At 39.0% G+C, this 23,109-nt stretch overlaps 1 protein-coding gene across 1 annotated transcript in view; it reads left to right on the forward strand.

The window, feature by feature from the left end:
* TRPC6 (transient receptor potential cation channel subfamily C member 6) overlaps nucleotides 1-23,109 on the forward strand; it is a 115,290-nt gene that overhangs the window by 79,994 nt on the left and 12,187 nt on the right. Inside the window, exons 3-9 of the mRNA XM_074861046.1 lie at nucleotides 610-795; nucleotides 2,829-2,993; nucleotides 7,676-7,889; nucleotides 9,735-9,962; nucleotides 15,846-16,110; nucleotides 19,023-19,218; nucleotides 20,835-21,038. Of these exons, the coding sequence (XP_074717147.1) occupies nucleotides 610-795; nucleotides 2,829-2,993; nucleotides 7,676-7,889; nucleotides 9,735-9,962; nucleotides 15,846-16,110; nucleotides 19,023-19,218; nucleotides 20,835-21,038 (1,458 nt within the window). The remainder of the gene's footprint in view (nucleotides 1-609; nucleotides 796-2,828; nucleotides 2,994-7,675; nucleotides 7,890-9,734; nucleotides 9,963-15,845; nucleotides 16,111-19,022; nucleotides 19,219-20,834; nucleotides 21,039-23,109) is intronic.

Raw genomic sequence — 23,109 nt, forward strand, 5'->3', positions numbered from 1 at the left:
AAAACGACAATCAAATCTTGTGTTTGCAAGCTAAAAGGGATGTTGGAAAATGAGAAAGATAAGATTTACAAGAATAATTCAAGACCTAAGAAAATTCAATATATTTATGTAATTCTCCAGAAGGTTGGGAAGTTGTTACATGTTCTCTCTAGGATACTCATCTTGTCCAACTGAGATCTCTACATTGTAACTGTCTACATCTGAGCTAGTTATCTAGACTTCTGTGACAGTCAGTGAATAGAAAATTTTCCCCTATGCTATTCATCTTAACTTGAAATAGTCATTAAAATATGTCATATTTTATATGTCACAGTATTTCTGAAAGCGTTTTTTTACTTTCAGTTGACTCTAAAGCAAGTCTAGAGAAGTAACTCAGGTGTAAAAGTTGGTAACATAGATGTCCAAGGTGACCAAGGTGAGACGAATCTCACACTTTGGACATTCAGGGGAAGTAGATGACTGATAACAAAGTGCTGTTAATATACTGGAAAAAAACATGACGAGATACAAACAAACTATTGATGCTCACAGATATGTAGCTGGTGTGTAGAACTATTTCTCTTGTGTTAGATTTAAACAGCAAGTTATCATTCTTCTTTTCTTTTCTAGAATGATTACAAGAAATTGTCTATGCAATGCAAGGATTTTGTAGTTGGACTCCTTGATTTGTGCAGAAATACAGAAGAAGTGGAAGCTATTTTGAATGGTGATGTAGAGATGAGCCATAATAATGGAGAACATGGTCGCCCCAGCCTTAGCCGCTTAAAACTCGCCATTAAGTATGAAGTTAAGAAAGTAAGCAATTATGTTGATCAAATAGACATGTCATGATAGTGGTATTAAATTGTGTTATTATTGAATGTTTATGTTTTGGTAGCCTATGACCCTTAAATAAACATTTTGGCCCTTCTGCGCAGTGTACTTTACCAACAAAAGAATGCTTACCCCAAATAGCTTGCAATAAAACAAGAAGTAGATATTCAGGGTGGATACCGGTCACAGTGAGTATAAGAACAAATGGCTCTAAAAAAAAGTGTACCTATATGCAAAATTTGCAGATATTTACTTGGTTTTAGGTTTATTCTATTTTTTTAAAAAAAGAGGGAAGAAATTTGCACTACTTCTGCAGCCTGGAAAAGTATAAGATTTAATAAAAAACAGAGGATAGCGCAGCAGTCCTTTGCACTGCATGATAACAAATACTGATACACATTTTTTCAAGCTGTTGTGTCTTACTCAGAAAGTTGAGAAAACTTAATGAAATTGCGTGTCTCCCAGAAAATTTGTATTTGTTTGTATAGATGATCAGAAACACAATCTAGGAGTAGTAGTTCTGTGGTTCTCACTTCTGAAGAACAGCAGACTCCAGGCAGTGTTGAATACAGGGGTTATCATCCCTTCTTTGGCTTAGTTTCATTTCTGCTGTCAGTTTAATACTCTAGTCTGCATCTGAAAAGTGCTCAAGGAACAAGGGAGAAATTGTTTATGTGATGAAATTTGTACAACTGAAGGTCAGGAAGATACAGCTCAGGAATATACTTTGAAAGCAGGTTACCCTAAAGTAGAGCTATTTCCTGACAGAGCAGCACGACCTTTGACATAACTTTTCCTACATAATGAAGTGGATCAGATCGCTGTGAAAATAAACAGTATCTTATTTTACCCCCCCCCCCCCAAAAAAAAAACCAGGTAGGTAGTCAGTACTCTTAAAAAATCCGGTATGGACTGAACAAACAGATCTAATTTATAAGACAAGAGTTGTAGATTTTTTACAAAAATTGGCTTGACATCTCTGGAGGACACCTAAAACACTTATATGTGAGGAGAATTTATGTGTTCATGAAGGGAAGAAAAGAAAAAAAACCCATTTTGACTGAATAGCACCTACCAGCATATGAATGCAAACCAGCAAAACACTTAGCAAGCTACGATCACTAAAGAGAGCTGAAAAAACTTTTGAAGAAAAGATACCACATTGACCTTGTCCTTCATAGTATTTGAGTCCTAATTCTTGCTTAAAGTGACCTTTCTTTCAACACTTTCTCTTGCCTGAATAAAGACGTTTCTTGCACTTTCAGCCAGTCATATACAGAACTATTCTAGAAGAAAAATACTAGATTCAGTTAAATTTTTAATTGTATTTCCAGGTCTAGACTTAAAAATTTACAGTGTGCAAGAATCCTCTGTTAATATCTACTTTTGTAATATGCTTCTTATACTCTCCAGAGGTTTTGACAGAAAACAGGGTTATAGGCCAAACTTCTCAGTTTTTCAGAGTTTGTCCAAAAGATTCCAGAACCAAGTTATAAATAGTCCTTATCTAATTTCCTGCAAAAGTGACAGCTTTTTTCTTATGCCAGCTGAAAAAAAATGGTATTTTCCATGTTAGCATGTGAAAAATAAGGCATCTTCTTTCTTTCATAACTAAAGGCTATATAACGACCTTTGCAGAACAAAGACTTGAAGTTTTAAAATTTCTGAAGTAGTAACATGAAAGTTATAAATGTCAGAAACAAGTAGAGTTTGCCTGGATAAAGTTTATGTTTAATTACCCTTAGATGGAAATTAATAGTTTGTGATGGAACACAGTGTCAATACAATAGTAGGTTTTTTAATTAAAGGATTTATTGTTGCTGATAGCAACATGCCTGCATACTGGGAGATTATGCTCATCAAAAATCATTTTCTTATACCCTTGTTAATGCTCCTTTGAATATAAGCCGAGTTGTTGCTATTCCAACATTCTTAATGTGCTTCATATATCTGTTATTTTAATAAAAGATATTCTGATAGCAATATCCTTTTTGTGCTCCTTTTCTTTGTTACAGTTTGTAGCACATCCAAACTGCCAGCAACAGCTTCTCTCAATCTGGTATGAGAATTTGTCAGGTTTACGACAGCAGACCATGGCAGTGAAGTTTCTGGTTGTTCTTGCAGTTGCAGTAGGACTGCCATTCCTCTCAATGGCTTACTGGATTGCTCCTTGCAGTAAGGTCAGTCTGTGAAATCCTGTAATGGCCTTTTATTAACTCCTGTATCATCTGTATGTAGATTCCTGTTTGGCAAAGATGAAGCATGAGTATAAATTACTGACATGTTTAAATACTACTTTATAAAGGTGTTATTTTAAAGCTGAGTTAGAATGGAATGGCTACAGGATTGCATGTTCTGACAATTGTAATTAAGACAGGTAAATGTATTGTGTTAAATGCGATGTATATGAAATTACAACGGTTGAGCAAGAGTTGCCTTGTAGAAATTAATACTTTAGAAACAATGAGTCAAACTATTTAGTTGTTGCCTTAGTAGGCGGATGCAGAGGATCCTCATTTCCCATTGATTCAGAACTAGACTTAAGTTCAAGCTGTGGGTTGATTCTAATTACCTCAAAGGCAATTTTATTTTTGATGATTAAAAGTTAATAAATAAAAGTTGCTGAAACATGAATGCCAGAAATCAAAACAGTGATCATCAGTTTTCTAGAAATCAAAGTGAACTGTGTTGGCTTGTCAAGACAGTGCTAATACTCATTATATTTCATGAGGTTTTTAAAGCAGTCACGCAGCCTCCCCTGCATCCATTTATAAGGCACTGTCTGGATTTGAATGCTGCCACTGTATCTGTTTTGGATGATACATAGTATGGAAAACCTTTCCACTGAAGATGGGTTACAGTCTCTGTCCCATCTGAACTTAGTGTTGAATCTCTGTTTTAGCTGGTCACTATCCGTTTTAAATGCACACCGATGGAAAATTTCCCTTGAGAGTATGTTAGAGGGAACAAATTGGATCCTATAAGAATTATTCAACAGGTTACAGTATAACATCCATGATTTTAGCAGGTTGAATCTTGTGCCACATGCAGTGATTCCAGGGTAAGAGGAAGGTTGAAGGAGAGGACTGAGATCTTTGTGGGTTTGTTTTTTAATTGGTGGGCCTTTTTTGTTTTGCCATATTTTTCATTTCTTTCAGTCTGGATGATAAAAATCAGTTATATATTTTTCACTTTTCTATATAGTGACTAGGATTTTTATGAATACTTGTGTCTTAAAACACACCTTGAGATTCAACATACTTCAGCAATTGGCTTTCAACTATAGCAGTGACTTATCTATTTGTCATTTTCCTTTTTCAATGATTTATTGGATCTTTAAGTAATTTTGAACCGTTGTACATTCTGAAAAAGCTATTTCAGAGTAGCTTTTTAAGGTTCAAGGGACAACATCCTTTAAGATTTCACTTCCTCTGTCGCTATTGAATCGTCTCATCATGTGATTTATATGATGAATGCTTTCTGTTTCATTATATTCTGCAGATGTAAAATCTAACCCACCTTTTTCACCAGTTGCCATTTCTTACATTGTGCCTCACTCATACTTCAAAATCTGATTCTTCTGTTTTTTGAAGACAAAATGTTCATTGTTTAATTTCAGAAGAGGATAGCTCCAATACAGAAAATGATCTGTATCAACAGAGTCCATTCTGTGTATGAATTGATGGAATTTTATAAATCTCTTCTCGTCCTACTGAGATAAAGTACCCATTCTTTTTTCAGGCTTGGAACTATAGGTCACAGTGACAGAAGAGAGGGAAAGTACTCACAGTATTTATGGTGAAAATAACAGCTTGCAGTGGAGTTATTCTGACACATTTCTTTATATTCTCATGCCATGTCTCTGAGAAAGGCAAAAATGTCTTTATGACATTTGCAAGATCTCAGTCAGTTACCTGTATAGCTGACCAGTTTCGTCTTTAAGAAAAAGTTAATTTGAGCTTGGACCACAGATACTGAATTGAGACTTTCAGATCTGGAAGAAATTTCACAGTAATACATGAACAAAGTCCTGTTGATTTAGCAGGAATGTACTAGTGTCAGGTGCCAACAGGACTTAAGATTGCCTCTTATCTGAATTTCTGCCACCAATCTGCATGGAGGGACTTCAAAGTTTTGCGAACTGTTTGCTCTGCATTTCTAATTGGTAATTCAGTGTCACTACTGGCATGATTAACCCAAAACTTCTAGAATACTATTTTATTACATCACATTTTGAAAGAGTAAAAACTTTTTTTCAGTTATCTCCAAGAATCTCTAATGTCTGTGCTGTTCAGCTGTAATTAATAATAGAATTTAGATTGTTAGCTTTATGAATTCGTAAGTAATTCAGTCAGCCCTTGGCCAAGATGAGGGCTCTGAATTTAAAATTGAGTCTTCTTTCGCTGTTACCAGCCACCTGGGGTTGGCATTGCTAAAGAAGTAACTTGATAATTCCCTACATGCTTTCTAGAAGCATGTTCTGAGGGTTATACACATTCCTCTTTTGCACTGTGGTAGAGGATAAGAAATTGAAGATTATGCCCAGTAGATGAGGAGCTAGGATATTGTTCTTCATAGAAAAGTATACTCATTCTCTCTTTTTTGTTATCAGGCCTTTTCTCCTTTGTGATAGATGTGCTACCCAGAGTCCTATTATATAATTTCTTTATCAATGCCATAATGTTACAAATCGATTGTTTCTGCAGAGTTACAAGAAGGGAATAATGTGAATCACTGACTCCAGTCCCCAGCGATTTCAGGTGACCCTATATAAAGACAAATACATGTCGAAGTGTCCACAGTATGACTATTGTATATCTTGTCCTAACCAAAACCAACCTATAAAACACTCTGCAAAACTCTATAGCAAACCAAAGACCATAGCACTGAGGATCAGAAACCAGAAGAAAACTCAAAACAAAATCCCAAACTAAAACCACTTAAATTACATAAAAAGATTCAGAGCATTTAGATCATGTCTTTGGTCTGTGCAACAGGAGGGAATTTTTTATGTCAAAATGCACAGTGAAAGTGTATTAAGGAGGGACTCTAGCTTATAGAAATGCCTAAACTTTCAAGATTATGGCCTTGTCTTTACATGTTGCTCTTTCTTTCTCTGATTTGTATTTTCTGACCTACAGCTTCTCCATAAAGAGATTCAGAATTTTAGGAGTGTCATTTCAAGATTTTATTGGATCACTGTTATATGGCAATGTCATTATAACTTCAAGTATTTGTGTAATCAGTTCAACTGTAGTCAGTCTTGCTTCCAGGGAGATTTTACTATGTATATGTAAAAAATACTTTTCTGTCTTTTTTGAAGGGGTGGGAAGGGAGGCGCTGTGAGTTTGGTCTACTATATTTTATATTTTTTGATCAAAGGATATATTAACATTACTTCCTTCAGTATTATTTCTTCTTTTCTGGCTATGTCTGTTTCTGGCATCTGTCTCCTAACCTATCTTTGTTTGTGAACATAACAATAATGCATTTAAAAGGACACAGTCAAGGTACTTTATAATTTTCCAGCTCTGCTTTATTGTGTGTTGTTTATGACTGTTCCTTCCTAGCTTGAAATAAAATCTTTCCCTGTGACGGTTACCTGTTCTCTTTGTAGTTCACCCAGAATAATTGGTTGTTGAGGTTCATCTCATGAGACTGACAGAATATTTTATTTAATAAAATATAAATTAATTTTATTGAGTGAAAAACATAATGAGTGGCATGGGTTTGCAAAATAATATAAAGGAGAAAGAAAACCAAATTTTGTGCCTGCTAACCTTGACAGTGTTCCTTTAACAGTATCCTCTTTTTACGTTGGTGTAGTTTTCTTACTGTTATCTGTATTTGAGACTTTACCATTGCATCCTCTTATTCTGTGTTTCTGTAAAAGCTGACTGTAAGGACAACAAAATTCTGACTTTGATGTTGAAGCAAGTGTAGCAAAAATACCAATACCATTAACTTATCTTTCTACTTTCCCCTCCCTTTTCCAGACCAAAGATTGTTATATGTTTCAGCTGAGATCCAAGACACTTGCTTTCAATTCTTTCCAAAGAATTTTTGTTAGATACAGATACTGTCTTAATCTAAAATAAAAAAGTATTTTTCTGCAACTGCCAACTAAGTGAACAAGCTAAGACTTTTCCTATTAGTACAGGCCCTCTCAAAAATAAATAATTGCTAAAAGTTCAGCCTTGTGTGAATTTGTGTGAAACTTTTAGGTTTTTAAGTGTCGCACTAAACCATTTTAAAGTTGTTTTTGGTCATGACACACTTGAGGACATTTCCATTAAAGGAGTCAGGAAGGAAGTTAAGACACTACGCTATAAACATAACCTTTTGAGGCCTCATGAATTTTTTTTGAATAAGAAAATAAGTTGGGAAAAGTGTGTAATAGCTGTGCTAAACTGAGTATCGCGTCAGCCAGGAAACAGAATTCTTTAGTCATAATTCACTCCTGGTGATAATATAATGCTTTTAGTAAGTATCAAAATCTCATTTTCCTTGTTGCCTCATAAAGATGAGTAGCAATTAAGAAATTTAACAACTATAAAAGATTTTTCTCTCGATTACCTATAATAAACTTAGATGTCCCCAAATAATTATAGAATTATTTCAAAACACTAAGTTAAAAATACATTTATGGTGAAACTGATAGATTATCACTCTGAAAATAGCACATAAGTGGAAACATTTCAAGGTGACTGTCAGCATGGCATCGTAGTATACAACTTTTGCCAAATATTTGTTCCTGTGTGTTACTGAAATATATATTTCTCTGTGTTACTGTTCTTTTTATACATTTTTGTTTTGGAAGAAGGCAATGCAATATCCTTGTGTTTCATAACCTCTGTTGCAGCTGGGGAGGATAATGCGTGGACCATTTATGAAGTTTGTAGCCCATGCAGCCTCTTTCACCATTTTCCTTGGTCTACTTGTCATGAATGCTGCGGACAGATTTGATGGCACCAAACTCCGACCTAATGAAACAACAGGAAATGTAAAACAGCTATTTAGGATGAAAACATCCTGTTTCTCATGGATGGAGATGCTCATTATTTCTTGGGTAATAGGTAAAGATTAATTTTCACTTAAATTTGTCTTGCTATGATTTCAGTGAAGCTGGACCCAATTTAATCCTTTGCTATTAATGTTATGTGTAAAAATTGCAACAAAGGGAGTTTATTCAACTGGCTGCATTCCCACGTTGGCCTCATGTTTCTTATTGGATGTCAGCAGGGTTCACATGTGCCTAGTTAATCACAAACATTCAGGTTAAGGACTTAGGTGAAATCCACACCATCTGAATATGAATGAATGCATTTTATGAATATCAAAGGAAAGTGTCTACCAGTGTTCTGGGTTTTTTTGAGTCAGGCTGTGTCATCTCCCGAGGGGAAAGATTTCCACATGATGGGCCAAGATTTTTTGTGTCCAATTGTTTCCTTCTGCTAAGATTCTCTTGCAGGTATGCCTGCAGAATTAATAGTGTACAGCTGAATGTATTATTGACAAAGAAGAAGAAGAATATAGACCCTTGAATATTTAGCAGCAGATTTTTCCATCCCAACATAGGGATGAAATTAATACTGTGAATAGTACTCTGAGCTGACCCATTCAATTCAGTGATGCAGTACTGTTCAGCATCAGAACTTCAGCACAGGCCTCCAAAAATATTTTAGCTGTCTGATTCTTATTTACAAGTCTAATACCATTTATTCCAATGGAGGTTAGATGCCCAAATATTTTAAGGATCTGGATTCTGGTTGTTAGTTAAGTCAATAATATGGGAGAGTTAAATTCAAGCTAAGGAAAATCTGTTTCCATTCAAGTGTTTATGTGTTTAAAATATTTTGCTTTTATGAGCTCTCCATGATTGAAATTGGAGCCATTTGTACACCAGCTAATTCTTATACATTTAAAAGACTTTGTCAATCTTTATTTCATCATAAAGCTGTTTATAATTAATATAAATGTGTATGATAGGAATAATATGTCACTTAGATTTCCAAATATTCTATAAATATCAGTGTCTTCATCTGATAATAAAGGAGTAAATAATAATTTCCCAATTTGAAGTTCTAGTTAGCTAATTTAATCTATTGTTGTTATTTCAGTGTCATGTGTAAGATGGTTTATGAAAAATTGATTCGGTGAATACAGATGTAGCACTGACTTTAATTGCTGTAATTAACATTATAATTGTCCTTATCTGAAAAGTTCTTTCAGATAATTTGATAAGTGCAAAAAATAGTGACATTATTCCAATTCAGTGTTTTATTAACTCTTTTTAGAATCCTAGAAATGTAGTTCATGATTAAATAAATTTTATCTTGAGAAGAAAAATGTTTTGCTTAATAAAAAGCATGCCATAAACTAATACTGTAGTTCTATATTTTATTATTAAGGGAGAATAATTAGGAATCAAACAGATACCTTTGCCCTATTGAAGAAGCATTAGGTCTGATTCTTAACTCTCATACTCATTTGGCACATGTATTTGCAATTTCAGTAAAAGAGGCTGTATCCAGGGTACTCCACAAATAAGAAAATGTGAGTTCTGGTATTAGTTCTACCACTGCTATATGATCATGGTAGAGCATTTCTGCTCTTTCCATCTCTTCCTGTGTCTGTAACAGATGGTAATACTCACATCCCATTCTTCTCTTTGAAAGCTTTTGTAGTTGTACGGGAAAAACCAGTGTGAAAGTTTGTTATTATTATCCACATGAGAAAGAAGTATTGGAATGTATATGAATTGGCAGGTTCAAGGATTTTACTTTGTGTTCAAACTCCCACTGATTAAAATTGGTTTGTTTGAGTGCAACCAAGAACATCTCCTCTACATAATAAAATATCAAATAAAATAAACATGCAGATAAAAGAACATACTGTTTTCTCTGTTATGTCTTATACAGGCATGATATGGTCTGAATGTAAAGAAATTTGGTCTCAAGGTCCAAAGGAGTACCTTTTTGAATTATGGAATATGCTTGATTTCGGTATGTTAGCAATTTTTGCAGCATCATTCATAGCAAGGTTTATGGCATTTTGGCATGCGTCCAGAGCCCAGAACTTCGTTGATGCAAATATGAAAGATCTGACAAGTCCAACACTGGAGCCCAACATAAAATACTACACCTTAGGTAAGTTGATTGCCCATGATTAAGATTTACTTCTTGGGCCAAGATGAATTGATTTTCTGTTAATAAGTCTCCAATACTTTAGTTCCACAATGTACTGCTTAAGAAATGCCTACCCCTTCTTCTCTTTCTCATCCCTGCTATTTGATCACAGTTCCCTTGGCTATACTCATGCATCTCTTTGGGGACTGTTCTAGACATCAGGCACTGAAATGTTCTAAGATCAAAATAACCCCACAGTCACCCCACCCCTTTTCAAGATTTATTTTAATGCAGGTCATTTCATCTATTCAGTTACACAATGCTATCCTGCAAACACTTGAGTTGGCACAACTGCAAACGTGGTGTACTGTAATGCAGGGGCAGAACTAAGCAATGAGATGCAGGGATTTCTTAAACCTGCTTTGCCAACATAACCAATATATCTTTTATATATTCTTTGCTCAGAGACTCATATTATTTTACTATTTCTCAATCCACTCTCTACCAGTAAGAGATAAAAATATTAATAAACTTTCTTGGCATATATAAGAAGTGACTAGAAGCTATTTTGCCCAAATGAGAAAAAATTAAGCTCTGTTTACTTGTGTTCACTCTTAACACCACAACATCTCTCTTCCCTTTATTAGATATTTTTCTCTGGATACTGAATTACATCAGTTTCTATCTCTATTCCATGCGTCAAATACTATTTCTGATAAGGTTACATTTCTTCATTATCCAGGCTGTAGAAAAAGCAGAGCAATTAATATATATTCTGAAATCCATTAAATTGTAATCTTATAAATTTTACTGGAAAGCTACAAATTTCACATAAGTTATAAAAGCAGCTAGTTAAATATTAATTCAGTTTTCAGTTACACCCACTTGAAGAATTTGCAAATAGGGACTGTTGTTTATGTTCACAATTTCTGGGTATGACAAGCACAAGTCTCATAACTCATTTATACTATATAGTACTGTATCATTTAGCAAGGCAGTTTCCATTGACTTTAGTCATGAGTTGTGACTTTGTAATGCACTTAAGCAGAGTTGAGCCATTTTTTAGTATATGCAGGTACACTGAAGTCTGCTTGGACGACATCTATGTATGGTAGTGCTAACATGGATAATATTAATAGTGAACATTTAATGCCACAGGTTTTATTATAGGCTATCAAACACAACTTGGTGGACCCCAAGTTGAACATGAGCCAGCAATGGGCCCTTGTGGCAAAGAAGGCCAATGGTATCCTGGGCTGCACGAGGCAAAGCATTGCCAGCCGGTGGAGGGAGGGGTGTAGTCCTTGCCCTCTCCTCAGCACTGGTGAGGCCACACCTGGAGAATTGTGTCTAGATCTGGGCTCCTCAGTACAAGAGAGACATGGACACACTGGAGAGAAGGGCCGATGAAGGGCCATAAAGATGATGAAAGGACTGGAGCATCTCTTCTATAAGGAAAGGCTGAGAGCGCTGGGACTGTTCAGCCTGGAGAAGACAAGCTTTAGGAGGGATCTCATCAATGTATACAAATACCTGAAGGGATGGTGCAAAGAGGACAGAGCCAGGCTCTCTTCAGTGGTGCCCAGTGCCAGGACCAGAGGCAATGGGCATCAACTGAAACACAGGAGGTTCCCTCTGGACACCAAGAAACACTTTTTTAGGTGAGGGTGACCAAGCACTGGCACAGGTTGCCCAGAGAGGTGGTGGAGTCTCCCATCCTTGGAGATACTCACGTGCCATCTGAACATGACCCTGAGCAACAGGTTCTAGCTGGACCTGCTGTAGCAGGAGTGTTGAACCAGATGGCCTCCAGAGGTCCCTTCCCACCTCAAACTTTCTGTGATAATACAGCTTATCTGGAAACCTAAAAGACATCTGGCTACTAGCTCATACTGAAACATCTGACATCTTTGATTTTAGTGATCCATGAAATCTAAGATAAAGCTAACATAGGTATGTCTGTTTATGTGAAAATGTGCAGTCTTTTGCCATACAGACATTTTCTCATTTGAATATCGTGTGTAGTAGGCTTTACAGTGAGGAGCTCAACAAACAAAAAAATTTGCACATACCTGCAAGAAACACACAGCAGCTAGCAAGGCAATGAATATGTGCTAACTAGCCTTGTAATACCTAAACCCAGAGTTATTCACTGCTTTGTCATGATACAAGACTACTGGTGTGGCAGTAAGTTCCTTGAAGAATATCGTTTTCTGATGTATCTAAGGACATTTTGAATAATGCTCAGCATCACTGGGTATTAGAAAGCTGTATAAATAATTGACTTTTTATTAAATGATTATGTGTTACTTAAAAGCTCAAATTACTATTTTTCCAAATGCCAGTGATTGCCTTCATTGCAGTATAATTTTTTTCTTTCATTTTGTGGCTTTACAGTAGATTAAACACAGATAACAACATTTTCCTGCAATGTAGGTAACCCATCCCAGCTAAACCTTTTCTCTCTGCCTGAAGCACAGTAGTGAATTGTATTTAAGACTTCTGCATCATCAGAGAATACCTTAATCTCCAGCAAGGAAGTATTCATAGAATCATAGAATAGTTTGGGTTGGAAGGGACCTTAAAGATCATCTAGTTCCAACCCCCCCTGCCATGGGCGGGGACACCTTCCACTAGACCAGGTTGCTCAAAGCCCCGTCCAACCTGGCCTTGAACACTTCCAGGGAGGGGGCAGCCACAAACTCTCTGGGTAACCTGTTCCAGTATCTCAGCACCCTCAGAGTAAAGAATTACTTCCTTATAGCTAATGTAAATCTAACCTCTTTCAGTTTAAAGCCATTACCCCTCATCCTACCACTACAGGCCTTTGTAAAAAGTCCCTCCCCATCTTTCCTGTAGCCCCCTTTAAGTACTGGAAGGCCGCTATAAGGTCTCCCTGGAGCCTTCTCTTCTCCAGGCTGAACAACCCCAACTCTCTCAGCCTGTCCTCACAGGGGAGGTGCTCCAGCCCCCTGATCATCTTCATGGCTTCCTCTGGACCTGCTCGACCAGGTCCATGTCCTTCTTATGTTGGTGGGAGCCCAGAGCTGGACACAGCGGTCCAGGCGGGGTCTCACAAGTGCAGAGAGAGGGAGAATCATCTCCCTCGACTTGCTGGCCCCACTTCTCTTGATGCAGCCCAGGACACAGTTGGCTTTCTGGGCTGCAAGCACACATTGTTGGCTCATAGACAGTTTCCCATCCACTAATATCCCCAAGTCCTTTTCTGCAGGGCTGCTCTCCATCCACACACCACCCAACCTGTATTTGTGCTTGGGATTGCCCCGACCCATGTGCAGGACCTTACACTTGGCCTTGTTGAACTTCATGAGGGTTTGTATGGGTCCACCTCTGAAGCCTGTCAAGGTCCCTCTGGATGGCACATCCCTTCCCTCCAGCGTGTCGACTGCACCACACAGCTCGGTGTCATTGGCAAACTTGCTGAGGGTGCACTCAATCCCACTGTCCATGTCACCAACAAAGATGTTAAACAGCGCTGGTCCCAATACCGGTCCTTGAGGAACACCACTCGTCACTGCTCTCCACTCGGATATCGAGTCATTGACCGCAACTCTTTTGAGTGCAACCACCCAGCCATTTCCTTATCCACCACGTGGTGCATCCACCAAATCCATGTCTCTCCAATTTAGAGACAAGGATGTCGTGCAGGACAGTGTCAGATGCTTTGCACAAGTCCATCAGTTGCTCTTCCCTTCTCCATCAGTGCTGTAACCCCATCATAGGCCACCAGATTTGTCAGGCATGATTTGCCCTTAGTGAGCCATGTTGACTGTCACCAATCACCTCTTTGTTTTCCATGTCCCCTAGCATAGTTCCCAGGAGGATCTGCTCCATGATCTTGCCAAACACAGGTGAGACTGACTGGTCTGTAGTTCCCTGGGTCTTCCTTTTTTCCCTTTTTAAAAAGGTGGGTTATGTTTCCACTATTCCAGTCAGTGAGAACTTCACTGGACTGCCACGACTTCTCAAATATGATGGACAGTGGCTTAGCCACTTCATCCACCAGTTCCCTCAGGACCCACAGATGTATCTCATCAGGTCCCATGACTTGTGCACCTACAGGTTCCTTGGATGGTCTCAAACTTGATCTCCAACAGTGGGTGGATCTTCATTCTCCCAGTCCCTGCCTTTGCTTTCTGTGTCATGGGCAGTGTGACTGGAGCACTTACTAGTGAAAACAGGCTAAAAAGTCATGGAGCCTTCTCCATATCCTGGGTAAACAGGTCTCCTATTTCCTTCTGGAGAGGGCTAACAGCTTTCCTATTCTTGCTTTTATCATTGACATACCTATAGAAGCTTTTCTTGTTGCCCTTGACATCCCTGGCCAGATTTAATTCTGTCAGGGCTTTGCTTTACTAACCTGATCCCTGGCTGCTCAGACAGTTTCTCTGTATCCCTCCCAGGCTACTGGTCCTTGCTTCCACACTCTGTAGGCTTCCTTTTTTGTGTTTGAGTTTGTCCAGGAGCTCCTTGCTCATCCATGCAGGCCTCCTGGTGTTCTTACCCCACTTCCTCTCTGTTAGGATGGACAGCTCCTGAGTTTGAAGGAGGTGATCCTTGAATATTAACCAACTTTTTTGGACCATCTACCCTCCAGGGCTTTATCCCATGCTACTCTGCCAGGCAGATCCCTGAAGAGGCCAGTCAGGTCTCCTGAAGTCCACAGTAGCGAGCTTGGTGTGTGCCCTCCTCGCTGCCCTAAGAATCTTGAACTGCACCATTTCACTGCAGCCAAGGCTGCCATTGAGCTTCACACTCCCCACCAGCCCCTCCTTGTTGGTGAGAACAAGGCCCAGCGTAGCAGCTCTCCTCATTGGCTCCTCTATCACTTGCAGAAGGAAATTATCATCAGTGCATTCCAGGAACCTCCAGGCTTGCTTATGCCCTGATGTGTTGTCCCTCCAACAGATATCAGGGTGTCTGAAGTCTCCCATGAGGACCAGGGCTTGTGAACATGAGGCTGCTCCTATCTGTCTATAGAGGTCCTCATTCGCTCGTTCTTCCTGGTCAGGTGGTCTGTAGCAGACCCCTACTATAATGTCACCTGTTCCTTCCCTCCCTTTAATGCTGACCCTTAAGCCCTTAGTCAGCTCCTCATCCTTTGCCTGGATGATTGTGAAGGGTATTGCTTTGGTTTTCTTCTTTTGACACTTTCCTGTAAATATTGCTTTAAGTACAGGTTTGAACCTGAATGTTCTCCTCTGCAGTTGAATGTGTTCCCTGACAAACAGCAGTGTCACATTCACTCTGATTGAGAGGATGTTCAAGTAATTCACACAAGTGGATTAGCTTCAACCGAAGAGATTGATAGAAATGATGATAGAAAAGGTCATGGAAATGGGTGTTTGGTGTATGCTCTGAGTAAAAAGATGGAGTAAAGCAGAGAAACATTGTTGTTCCCACAGTTTTGTAGTTGTGGATGGCATTTAATGGTTCCAGATCCCCACATCAAAGCAGTTCATTTTGGGTAGCTCAAACAAATCATATTTCTAATTTAATTTATTCAGTTTTCATCACTTGGCACTGTAAGCTGAATTTTACTTAAATTCTCTAATAGGCTGGGATTAAACTCCTGAAAAGTTACCTCAGTGATTTTACAGCCCACCTTTGTAATCAATGGAGATTAATCAATACAGTCAGTGGAGCTGTGAAATGGTTTTAGTGCTACCTAGCTCGATTCATTTGGCTAAACAGAAGTGACTAGTGCTGTTTGAGTTGCCCAAGGTTTCTTCCCTCACCTCCAGCTGCTGTTCCAAAAAGACCTCCCACAGATCTGTACAGACATCTTGAAATACTGACAGAAATTCTCATCCAAAAAGACCTCCCACAGATCTGTACAGACATCTTGAAATACTGACAGAAATTCTCATCTTTTGTTTCTAGCCAGAATAAACTGGGATCCGTCCGATCCTCAGATCATATCTGAAGGCCTGTATGCAATTGCGGTAGTATTAAGTTTCTCCAGAATAGCCTACATCTTACCAGCTAACGAAAGCTTTGGACCACTGCAGATATCGCTTGGCAGAACTGTGAAAGACATCTTCAAGTTCATGGTGATATTTATAATGGTGTTTGTGGCTTTCATGATAGGCATGTTTAATCTCTATTCCTACTATCTGGGGGCAAAACAAAATGAAGCATTCACAACGTAAGTACAACGGATTAAACTGTTATGATTGTGGGCTATTTTTATGGAAAGTTGGCTGCTTGCATTATATGTATTAAATTTACTAATTGTTTTGTAAAGTTTGCATCTCTTAAAAATTTCATGATCTTGGATTAAGTAGTAATTTCCTCTGTTGTTCTGGTGCTTAAAGGATATATTTGAAATCAGAGGATGAGCTGTCGATCCCAACAATACTATGATAAATCAGGAAAGACAAGCTGGGAAGGTGAGAAGTAGTTGCCCTATATGTGAGAGAGCAGCCAGAATGCCTGTACCTCTGCCTAGGGATAGGTGATGAGCCAGTGAGAGCTTACAGCTCAGGATTAGAGGAAAGACCAACATGGGTGATGTAGTGCATGTCTGCTACAGAATGCCTGATCAGGAAAATGAAGTAGGTGAGACCTTCTTCAGACAAGTGGAAGAAGCCTCACACTTGCAGACCCTGGTGCTCATGGGGATTTTGAACCACCCTGATATCTGCTGGATGGACAATACAGCAGGGCACAAGGAATCCAGGAGGTTTCTGGAGGGCGTTGACAATAAATTCCTGGCACAGGTGATAGAGGAGCTGATGCAGAGAGGAGCTTTATGACACCTGACTTTTACAAGCAAGGAAGAACTGTTTGAAATGTGAAGGTTGGGAGCAGCCTTGGCTGGCTCTGAGATAGTGGAGTTCAGGTTCCTGAGAAGAGAGAAGGCAGCAAATAGCAGGACCATAACCCCGGACTTCAGGAGAACAGACTTTGGGCTGTTCAGGGAAGAATCTCATGGGATAAGGCCCTGAAGAGAAGGGCACTCCAGGGAAGCTGATTGATTTTCGAGAATTGCCTTTTCAGTGCTCAAGATTGGTCCATCTCAATGGGCAGGAAATCAAGCAAAGGTGTCAGGAGGTCTTTGTGGATGAACGAGAGTGACTGATAGGCCAGCAGGTTGTAATGCCATTCAGAAGGACCTCGACAGGTTGGAGAAATAGTCTGACAGGAACCTTGTGAAGTTCAACACAGGCAAATGCCATGTCCTGCCCCTGGGGAGGAAGAACCTCAGGCACCGGGAGAGGCTGGGGCTGACCAGCTGGAAAGCAGCTTGGAAGAAAAGGACCTGGGGGGTCCTGATGGACACCAAGTTGACCATGAGCAACATGCCCTTGTGGCAAAGCAGACCAACAGCCTCATGGGCCACATTAGGCTGGGGAGGCTTATAGAAAACCAGAAATATCTCAGACCCCTTACACAACCCTATACATATGTCAGATGACCTGGCAGTGCAATTTGTAATAGCACTCCATGCATGGGGCTTGTTCACGGGGTTCAGGGATTTGGGGACATAGGCTGGTCAGACCCTGGACCTGCAGGACAGCATCCTGCCTGTGAGTATGGTCGGCACCGACACTTCAGAGTGCAGTGCAGCAGCTCCCTGCAGCCTGTGGGAGCAAGGCTGGTTCCTCCATCAAGTGCCATTGTCATCTGTAATTGAAGCTGTATTGAATCTGTAATTAAATCACTACAGTGTTATACAGATGATAAAATATTTGTAATTTAATTCAGACAACTCTGTATATTCTCACCAGTAAAAAAAGTAAAATCTAATCCCTTTTTAAAGCGGCTCCCTGTAGTTACCAATGGTAATAACCTATTCCATTTTGAGAGGAGAAAATACATTCCCCTTTTTTTCTTTGACTCTCTATTTTCTTGGTTATTCTTTTTTTTTCTTCTTCCACCATAAGAATAGAAATTCTGAATTTACTCTCTCTGCCAGGAGTTACTTGGTATACATTTGTCATGCCTCTCATTTCTAGCTGTGATTTAAAGATAAATCACTTGAGTGGGAACTCATTCTTTTTCATGCTCTGCAGCCCTTACCCACTTAATTTCTGGCTGTCATGGTATTCAAGCTGTAGCTGTTATGAAGTCTATTCAGCCAGGAAACAAATTTGGCCAAGAGAGAAAAATTTGTTACTACTTTTTTAGTATTATTCGATCACACAATAGATAAAGTACCTGAAACTATGACTCACAGATGGAATACTAATAAAATATTATAAGCAGAGAAGTAAATTCACAACTAAAAATTACAAATTTCTTTTAACTTTTTTTTTTCTTAACAATAATGCAACAAAATCCAAAATGTGCTTTGCAATGCTACTGCATTTTTGGACATGCGGAACTGAGATCTCTTCATCAACGCAAAAGGAAATATATTTTCAGACAGGTGGAGATAGGAAAAGATACCTCAGAGGTTTGGATTTATGTTTATGCATATATATGTAAAAAAATATTAAGAGGAGATACATGTATTTAAATGAACTAACTTGAAAAAAAAATCAGTATCCCCCCACTATGGCTTTACCTTGAATTTGTGGAACAGTGAAAACTCAAGTGGAAGGTTATGGTCTGTGAGACTCGTTCTTTGAAAAATACTAATTTGCAGTCAGACATCCTGTCTTCTTCACAGTTTCAGAATGTTATATTAATGGTGAAATAATTCATACTAAGTGAACTAATGGTGCAATTAAAATGAAGTATCTACAGGTTAATTATTTTTGTTATGTGCATTCACATTACCAACAAGCACGTAGCATGTAGATTAAAGTAGTTAACAAGTGAATCGTAATATTCTTTTGAGGATATAATAACATAATAATAGTATAATTCCTAAACTGAATCAGATGATTTTATTGTCAGTCCTAAATATTAGGAATCTTATATTATGAAACAGCCTGTACCTATGAAATTAGATAGTCTACTTGTTCTGCATAATATCACTATGGTAGAGTTCTACATTATGATAATGGAAAAAATTGTACACTGTATAAAAATGGTAACTGGCAATTAATACAATAAGAATATACAGCTTTTCTTCAGTAACATATGCATGTGTTCAATTTCTCCTTTTAGTGTTGAAGAAAGTTTCAAGACATTGTTCTGGGCTATATTTGGACTCTCAGAAGTTAAATCAGTTGTCATCAATTACAAACACAAATTTATTGAAAATATTGGTTATGTCCTTTATGGAGTCTATAATGTTACCATGGTCATTGTCTTACTGAACATGCTTATTGCAATGATCAACAGCTCATTCCAGGAAATTGAGGTAAAATTTCCATTTATGGTGAAATATCACCACATTTACTGTTATACCTAATTGTCTAAATTGCCTGGAAAATTTTCTTGTTGACATCTTGTTTAAGAAAAATAACACATAGGCTTTTGGAATATATTAGGAGAAAATACTAAGTCCACTGTACATTTTTATTATAAAATACCTGGAAATTATGCAGCTGCATGCTTGCAATAGTAAGAACTAGACTGGACTATGAAACTGCTGGTGAACTGTGTTATGTTCCTGAAGAGGATGGGCTATATTGTGTGACTTCTTTGTTGATCTTTCATTTGCCTCATTTGTAGTTACTATTTGAGTAGCGTCCCTCTTGCTGCAAGAATGTTCTCATTCCTGTGCCTTGACCTTGCAAGCAAGTCTATAACGTGCTTTTTCTTCTTTTATTTAAACTGTTGCTCTAGTCATCTGCAGTGAACAGAACTTTACTTGACAAAGTAATCAGCAGGGCTACAGAAAATCAGCATGAACTTTTGTATGCTGTGGAAAACAAAGGGCTAAATCATTATCATTGTTTAGAAAAAAAAGGAAGCAGATCTTCAGGAGCTAGGCCATCTCAGCCTTTCCCAGGTGACGCCCTTGCAGACTCAGGTTTCACACTGCTCTGGTCCCAGGTTCTGGGCTCTGGTTTGGGACTGCAGTGTTGTCCAGCTTGAGCAAGAGCAACACATGTTCTCTAGGGAGTTTCAGATTCTTCTGACTCAGGAGGCCATCAGGTTCACAGCAATAAAAACCAAGCTGCTATCTGAAAATATGGTGACTGGATACAAACAGCTTCTAAAAACAGCTACAGCAATACTGAGTCATGTCCTTGAACATAACTTCGGTCCTTTCCGCAGAAACCCTATTGAACTTTACAAGGAGGAATAAAGTGAGTGTTTTGGCTATCGTAAATGTTAAACATAAACCATGGTGATGATACCATACCTGATTTAATCATATATTCCAACAAATGGAAAGGATTAGGTAAAAATCACCTATCTTTTCTAACTTCATGTTTAAAGTAATAGAGTGAAATTTTAATTTAAAATTCTGATACTATGCCTTCTTCACAAAATGATACTAGACTAATTGCTACAGAAGAGACCGATAAGAAATCAGAGCTTTTAGTCTCATTGAGAGATTGTTATGTTAACATAGGATTTTTCCATTTTATTTACTGACGGTGAGAGTTCCAAGCAAGCAGCTACTCAGTGAAGCCCTAGAGTGGGTGAATTTGAGTGTTGCCATGAAACTTTAACTTGAGCATTGTATTGCTTTTAAGTCAGAGCTTTCCTTCTAATCAGTGTGTTTACAAAGAGAAGGAGAGGTCTGTCTTTGTGATCCTGTATTGCAGACTATTAGCACTCACTCTGCAGTAACCAATGTTTAAATCAAATCCACTTTGTTCTTCTGTAATTACATTATTTTAAATGGATTAATAAGTCCCTCTCATTGAAATTTGGTTTTCACATATTACAAACAACTTCTTGATCTGTTTGAGATTATTTTCAGCCAATTACATTCAAAACATACATAAAGTTTATCTAGATCATCTTCAATAGTCAAGGTGATATTAACAGTTTATTAACAGCCATGTTTCTGTTTTGCAGGATGATGCTGATGTAGAATGGAAATTTGCAAGGGCTAAACTTTGGTTTTCTTACTTTGAAGAAGGGAGAACTCTTCCAGTACCCTTCAACTTAGTGCCAAGCCCAAAATCTTTGCTGTATCTCCTACTCAGAATCAAAAACTGTATTTCTAAACTATTTCTGTGCCAAAAGAAAAGCTTTAAGGAAGATGCAGAGATGAACAAGGTAATTTTTTAATGTGTATACTGACTGCTAATTTTAAAAGATAAAACCAATTTTAAACTTCATTTTTGTTGTTAACCTGTTTTTTCTCATGATTTCCCAACATAGTTAGTCCATACTGGTCAGTCACGACATACAGGCTGTATTCTTTACTTTGTTTTCTAATATAAATATTTGTCTACATCTGTCATCTGTTAAGTTCAAAAATAACTTTGTAAATTTACAGTTCTTTCTGCTTCTTGTCACAAAATCAGAGAATAATTCAGGCTGGGAGGGACTTCAGGAGGTCTCTGGTCCAGCCTCCTGCTCACACCAGGGTAAGCTCTAAGGTCAGGCTGGTCTCTCAGGGCTTCATCCAGTCAAGTCTTGAAAACCTCCAGGGATGGAGACTGCACAACCTCTCTGGGCAGCAAGTGCCACCACCTGAGTGCCCCTCAGTTGCTTCTTGTGCTTGTGTCTTGGAATGGGCTGCCCAGGGAGGTGGTGGAGTCCCCATCCCTGGAGGTGTTTAAGAAGGGTCGACATAGCGCTTGGGGATATGGTGTAGTTGGGAACTGTCAGTGCTACGTTAATGGTTGGACTAGATGATCTTCAAGGTCCTTTCCAACCTAGATGATTCTGTGATTCTGTGATTCTTCTAACTCTTGTTTGAATTTGTAGCAGCCTTCCAGTACCCAAAGGGGGCCTACAAGAAAGCCAGAGAGGGATGTTTCACAAGGGCATGTAGTGACAGGACAAGGGGTAATGGCTTTAAAATGAAAGAGGGTAGATTTACATTAGATGCGAGGAAGAAGTTCTTCACTGTGAGGGTGGTGAGGCACTGGAAGATGTTGCCCAGAGAAGTTGTGGCTGCCCCCTCCCTGGCAGTGTTCAAGGCCAGGCTGGACGGGGCTTTGAGCAACCTGATGTAGTGGAAGGTGTTCCCACCCATGGCAGGGGGGTTGGAACTAGATGATCTTTAAGGTCCCTTCCAACCCAAACTGTTCTATGATTCTGTGATCCTTCTGTCCTGCAGTACTGTGAAGAGCCATGCTCCATCTCCTCAATACATCCCTGTACGCACTGGAGGCCAGTGTTAAGTATGCCTGAAGCCGTATCTGCTTCAGGCTGAACAAGCCCATATTCCCCAGTGTCTCTTCACATGGCAACTGATCCAGCCCCAAACGTCTTGGTGACCCTCTGCTGAACTTGCAGAAGCTTTTTTAACATCTTTCTCACTGTCCCACAAGTTTCCCATGTTCTTTTCTGCAGAGCTGCTCCCCAGCCAGCCAGTCCCCAGCTGTTGTTGAAAGAGTTATTCCTTCCCATTTGTCCTTATTGAAATTCACAGGGTTCCTGTCAGCCCTATCCTCCTGGGTGGCATCCCTGCCCTGCAGCCTATCAGCTGCTCCCCCCAAATCTGGCTTTGTCTGCAAACTTGACAGGAGTGTGCTCTGACACCTGGTCTTTGATAAAGGTGTTTAAAAGGGCAACTCCCAGGACAGGACCCCTATACTACCTTCTGAGCACAACCATCCACCCAGGATTTTACCCATCTAGTTGTCCACCCATCCAGGCAGTAACATCCTAACATGGGTACAAGAATATTCTAGAATATGGTGTTAAAACCCTTGCTAAAGTCAAGGTAGTTGACATCTCCAGCTCTCTCCTCATCTGCAAATCCAGTCATTTTATCTCAGAAGGCCATTCAGATGGTCAGACAGGTTTACTTTTCATAAATCCACACTTACTTTTCCTAACCATCATCTCCTCTTCCATGTGCCCCAAAATATGCTCTAAGATGACTCAATCCATTATTTTGTGTTACTGAAGGGACGTTTAGTGGCCTGTGGTTGCCCAGATCATCATTCTGACCTTTTCTGGAGATGAGTTTGACATACGTCTTTCTCCAGCCTTTGGGGACCTCTCCAAATCTCCATGATCTTTCAAAGATGATAGCATATTTTCAAGACCTTAATCTGCTGTCTCAACACCCATAGATGCAGCCCATTGGGTCCAATGGACTTGCCTGGGCCAAATTCTCTCAAGTAACCCCTGACTTGACCCTCCTCCACAGCTGGTCATTCTTGTCCTC

The sequence above is a fragment of the Strix uralensis genome, chromosome 2, assembly GCF_047716275.1.
Source record: "Strix uralensis isolate ZFMK-TIS-50842 chromosome 2, bStrUra1, whole genome shotgun sequence".
Taxonomy (NCBI): Eukaryota; Metazoa; Chordata; class Aves; order Strigiformes; family Strigidae; genus Strix; species Strix uralensis.